At 34.6% G+C, this 6,000-nt stretch overlaps 1 protein-coding gene across 5 annotated transcripts in view; it reads right to left on the bottom strand.

Moving 5' to 3' along the window:
* Positions 1-295: 295 nt before the first annotated feature.
* Positions 296-6,000, bottom strand: part of LOC101891046 (protein phosphatase PP2A 55 kDa regulatory subunit) — a 112,345-nt gene continuing 106,640 nt past the window's right edge. For all 5 annotated transcript variants that reach the window (XM_005179579.4, XM_059128011.1, XM_005179581.4 and 2 more), the window contains 3 exons: positions 4,210-4,361; positions 3,343-4,146; positions 296-1,697 (listed from right to left, as the gene is read on the bottom strand). In XM_005179579.4, coding sequence (XP_005179636.1) covers positions 1,329-1,697; positions 3,343-4,146; positions 4,210-4,361 — 1,325 coding nt within the window. In that variant the 3' untranslated portion in view covers positions 296-1,328. The remainder of the gene's footprint in view (positions 1,698-3,342; positions 4,147-4,209; positions 4,362-6,000) is intronic.

The raw sequence follows: 6,000 nt of genomic DNA, 5'->3' as shown, positions 1-6,000 counted from the left end.
TTCCCTTTAACAGATTCGCCAACACTTTTATTAATATATACTTTTATAAATATTAATAACACTTGAAATAAAACTTACAAACCAAAACATGAACAGAAAATGGGAAATAAAAATCATAAGTTTTTTTAATTTGTTTTTGTATTTTTTTTATTTTTGTATTATTATTATTAAAGTTTATTCTTATTATTTCTTTATTGTTGTTGTTGTTGTTTTGTTTTCCAGATGGATGAAGAAGATTTTATGGGGGAAAGAGAGGATAGTAAATAAGCGGTAAGGAGGATTTCTTTTATGTTTCTTTTATTCTGCTTCTTTTTTTTTTGTTTTCCTTTTCAATATTTTATTATAATAATAATTTGTTTTTTGTTGCTTTGTTTGGTTTTTTGTTTCAAGTAATTTGTTGTTTGTTTTTATCTTGTTATTTTAACATTACAAAAAAACTAAGCGTTTTTTTTTCTTTTAAAAAGAAACGCTTATAATTATTATGCTTAATGTTTATTTAATTTTTTTTTTGTTTTCTTTTTCACTTGAGTTTTTTATAAAATTAAAGTATTTCCTATAAAAACAAAAATATTTAAGAGTACGTTGTTGTATGTTTTTTGTTTTGTTGGTTTTGTTTTTTTAGAAAAAGGCATTGTTTTGTTTTTGTTTTTGACACTATGGCATATGTTTTTTAATAATAATATAATAATAAAAATAATTATAGAATAGACAATGAGATATATAGAGTGGATGTGGAGAGGGAGAAGAGGGGGAAAAGAGAGATAGTTAGACAGTTAGGGAGGGCAGACAGGATTAGAATTATATTTAAAGAATATTTATAAAGCTTTATTTTCTAGTTTGAAAAACAATTTTGGAAATTTATCAAGAGCTTTGAGGTTAGGCTAGGGTGGAGAAAAAAATCAACTTAGTAGCAAAGAAACAAAATATTACAACAAAATAATGGTGGGGCAAAAAAAATATAACTTAAGAACAGTTGTGTTGTGTGGGGAACAGAACAGAAAATAAATTTTAGTATTGATGCAATAGAAAAATATTCATTTTTTATGTATAATAATAATAATAATTGTTTTTTGAATTTTCTTTTGTTCCTTTAAGAAATCTAAGAATAGAAAGGCTTTTTGTTGTTGATTTTAGTGGTTGTTTTGTTTTGTTTTCTTTTCTTTTCAGTTTTTGTTTTCTTATTTTGAAGGAGGAAAGAGTTTTTTGTTGTTTGGATTTCTTGTTGTTGTTTTTGTTTCAAAGTGTGTGTGGTATATTATAGAGTACATCATAATAACAAAATATTGTTTGTAGTAGTAGTAGTGGTAATAATAATAAATGAATGTAGGCTAGAATTTATCCTGAAATATGAACAAATTATTGGTGGCTGCCACAGCGATTATATTCTCTTGCGGATGCCAAGCGGTGTGTAGAATTTTCTTATTGAAATCTAAACAATCAACACTGATTTCATCTTTTTTTCGTTTGCCGCCAGTGCAAACTTTGCGTGGCTTTAGCACCGTCTTCGGTTTGATAATGTCTCGGGAGGCCTCTAGAGTAACGTCTTTTTTCGCATTACGATCAAATACACGGAAAAAGTTATTATAACTGCCGGTCATTATTGAGGTATCTTTGCCATTCCAACAACATTCGAATTTATCGAAAATGCAATCGTTCTCATATAAAGAACATAGCTTAGCCCGCAAATATTCGTGGACCTGAAACGAAAAAATGAACAATTATTAGAAACGATTGTAAACGATTTTCAATGTAAAATTGCAACATTGTCATTGATTTGTATCCACAATGTAAGAAGCGAATTAATATTTTACAAAATGAAGGAAGGTGGGGGATGAAAAAACTGCATTCAGACTGTTGTAATTTCTAAGCCACTCGTCCGACAGCTGTTAAAATTATTTCAGTGACAGCTCATTATATTGTTTACAAGCGTACAAAAGCATTTTAGTGAAAATTTTCTAGACAAAAACGTTATTCGTGATGGAATTCAAGCGTAATAGTGTGATTTCTTTATATTTAGCTGAAAAACCACCAGTGGCTATCGTTAAAGCACTCCAGCATTTAAATGTGAATAGATATTTTGGGTCTCGTATCATCGCTCGTTACCGTGATACTGGTAGCGTAGCCCGACATCAAGGAAGTGGGCGGAAGAAATGGCAGCAGGAATGGCTCGAAAAGTAAAGAAGCGACTTGATCGAAACCCGCGTCGCAGTGGCCGAAAAATGGCTCGCAATATTCCATTCGGTAATTATTGAAAAATGAGCTCGGGGTGAAGCCATTGATATTCCAAAAAGTGCAAGAACTTACACCGCAACAGAAAGAAAATAAACTCAAAAGAGCTAAAGAGTCGCTTCGCTTGGCCGAAAGTGGTGCACTGACGAATTTAGTTTTCTCCGATGAGAAAACATTCGTTGTCCAGCAGTTTGTAAACAAACAAAATGATCGTGTTTACTTGCCAAAGAGGTCAGCTGAAAATGTGCACATTCGGTTGGCCACCAGAACTCAAGCGCCGGCCATGGTGATGGTGTGGGCCACCATAACAGCCGATGGTCACTCTCCGTTCGTATTAACCGAACGTAGCATCAGAATAAATGCCGAATATTGTCGTGAAAATATTCTGGAGGATGTATTAAAACCATGGGCACGCAAACATTTTGGCCGCAGACCTTGGAAATTAAAACAGGACTCAGCACCATCGCACTCAAAAAAAAAAATGTAAAACTTATACCATTTTTATCTCACCCTGTATAACTTGTTTCGATTTCATTCTTCTTGTAAAACCAAATGCATAATATCCTATAAAAAATAATCAAGTCACGGAATTCTACCTAGAAAAATGACTTCAATTTTGGTAAAAATTTCCTAAAAATATATAGGGGATATATGTTTCAGCCGAATTCACATTCATGTATCCTAATACCATTCGAATTTAAATTACCATTATTTGTTTAAAACATATTAATCAAATATATTTATCGCCAAAAGCTGGGATAAAAATTATGTCAAGGGCTCGGTTAGGATGTCATCCTAAAAGTTGGATGGAAAATTCCGTGCAAATGGTTGAAAACGCAATGTTTAAGTTCAGGCAATAATTCCATGCTTCCATAGATCCAAAATAATATTATGTCTGCCTTCTCTCTGAAAAAAGGAGTGCAGGTGCAAAAAAAAAAAAAATGACAACCCATATCACTTGTACCGAATCATTCGTATCGTGTTTAAGGTTTTTGGGTGTCAGAATGCGAAAATATCGAGTGGAACAAAGTTGGGGGCCAACATTTTAATTACGTTTAATTCCAAATGTGTTAGAATTTTTAAGAAGTACGCATAATTTTCGTCAACACTTACCGGATACGTTTCAATGGGCTTTGTTTCCATATGCAAATCCCATACTTTAATACTCAAATAATCTCTTGAGATCATATAACGACCCGAATTGCTTAATTTCACATCGCTTATTGAACTAATGATCTCGCTAAAGAAACTACGATTTGTTGGATTCTCTGGCTCTTCGAATTGTTTACTGTGCCGATCGCACAATGCCGACGAACGCATGTCGCACAAACGTATTGTGCCCTTTGAACTTGAGTACACGAAGACATTGCACTCGGTTGGATGGAATTCAGCTGCTGTTATCACTTCGGTCAATTCTTCCATATTTGTCGGCTTGATGTCGACAATATTGAAACTTTGATCGGTTACTTCCAAATGCCACAGATTGATTCGTAAATCATCTGCCGATAAATAAGTCTCTTGATCTGAATTAACACTAATCGAATTGATGTGATAGGTGTGGGCGTTGGCAAAAATGCGTCTGGGTGATGCTTCGACCATCAGAGGGATTTGTTTAACAGAAGGAACTCGTAAGGCGGTAATGTTTTGTGGATCCCTCGTTAGGCCGTTCTCCTCTTTTGTATTATAGCCCTCGAAGGATTTGTCGCGCTCGCTGACTTTCCACAATTTAACGGTTTTGTCATTGGTCGAAAGCAGGAAGTGTGCAGGATTTTTTCTTCTTAACCATCGAATTTTGTTGATTTTCTCTTCGATTTCTAACGATTTGAGATAATCGAATTCGGGTTCATGCGATTGGAATGTCGAATAGACATTATATTCACCACGTCGTGGATTTGCCGTTTTCGATGCAGGATCGCGCTAAAAATGGAAAACACTATTAGTTATAAAATACCAATTTTGTGGTGCATATTTGATACCCACCTGGAAAATAACGACACGTCCACCCTTATCACCAGTTGCCAGCAACTCACCATCGTGATTAAATTCAACGCAGGAAATGATATCTGCATCGGTAACATCATCATCTAAGGCTCCTTTTATTTGTGAGAAGCACCAACTAGCTTCTCCATTACCTGCAACAGAACAAAGAAAATTAAATGAAATATTACAGTTTATGTAAAATAATTTAAAAAAAAAAATGTAAATATAAATTGCAAAATTAGATATATTTTATTTTTATTTTCATGAGCAGTAAGATATTAACTAAACAACTGGAATATTGGACAGTAATGCCGTTCAAGCATCTTTGGCCAATATAAAACATACATTTTTATAAAATTGTTTAAGAATGTTTCTCAAAAACAATAACTTTAAAATTAATAGTTACATGATGTCAAACTGAATCTAAACTAAGATATAGATGGTTTGATCAATAATTCTGCTCCCAAGGTTGACAGCAGCATAGCCTTGTCATGTCACATTAAAAGCTAGCTATACTACAGGGTGCATTTGTTTGTATACCCTAAACCGACAAAAATCGGACCTTGCAAGCAAACAAACAGTGCAATATATTTCCCATTCTATCGATACATCAAATCAAACAAATCATCCACAATAAATGTTGCTTTGTAAACACACACACACACACATTTCGTGTGTCACTTTACATTGGTGCAACAGCTGTTCCTCTTTTTTTTGTCATTTTTAGTGTATTACTGGATGGATTGGTTACACCCACATCATAAGGACTGGCGTATAGCGTTGGGACGATGACAAAGCCAAAAGAGTCAATTAGTTCTGTCAGACAATAGGGTAAAGGAAGTCTTGACATTTTCAGCGATTAGTTAACAAATTTTTAATAGGTATTATATATTTAACATTCCTTTACAAACTTTTCTAGTAACAAAAGATTATCCATAAAAACCTCGTAAACCCCACACAAACTTGCAAAGGGTTTTCTATTCAAAACTGCTACAACTCAGACTGCAGTCCTTTACGACATAATCTATGAGGGAATATGTTATTTTTATACCTTTACTACAGGGTGAGATTAAAAAACTTCAACCAACTTCAGACTGCTGTCATTTCTAAGCCACACTTCCGGCAGCTGTTAAAATTATTCCAGTGACAGTGAATTTTCCAGAAAAAAAGTTATTCGCGATGGCATTCAAGCGTGTTGGTGTGACATCTTTATATTTGGTTGGAAAACCACAAGTGGTTATCGTTAGAGCACTCCACCATTTAAAAGTGAATAAATAATTTGTGTCTCCTACCAGCGCTCGTTCGTTACCGTAATACGGACGGAAGAAAACAGCAGCATCAGCAGAAATGGTTCGAAAAGTAAAGAAGCGACGCAGTGGCGGAAAAATGGCTCGTGAGCTGAACATATCGCAATATTCCATTCGGTAAATATTGAAAAATGAGCTCGGGGTAAAGCCATTGAAACTCCAAAAAGTACAAAAACTTACACCACCACAGAAAGAAAATAGACTCAAAAGAGCTAAAGAGTTGCTTCGCTTGGCCGAAAGTGGTGATCTGTCGAATTTGGTTTTCTCCGATGAGAAAACATTCGTTGTCCAGCAGTTTGTAAACAAACAAAATTATCGTGTTTACTTGCCAAAGAGGTCAGGTGAAAATGTGCACCATGTGGTTAGCCACCAGAACTCAAGCGCCGGCCATGCTGATGATATGGGCCGCCATTACAGCCGATGGTCGCTCTCCGCTCGTATTAATCGACCGTGGCATCAGAATAAATTACCGAATATTATCGCG

Source organism: Musca domestica, unplaced genomic scaffold (genome assembly GCF_030504385.1).
Source record: "Musca domestica strain aabys unplaced genomic scaffold, Musca_domestica.polishedcontigs.V.1.1 49, whole genome shotgun sequence".
Classification (NCBI taxonomy): domain Eukaryota; kingdom Metazoa; phylum Arthropoda; class Insecta; order Diptera; family Muscidae; genus Musca; species Musca domestica.
Note: the sequence above shows the minus strand (reverse complement) of the source record. Positions and strands in the feature narration are given on the sequence as shown.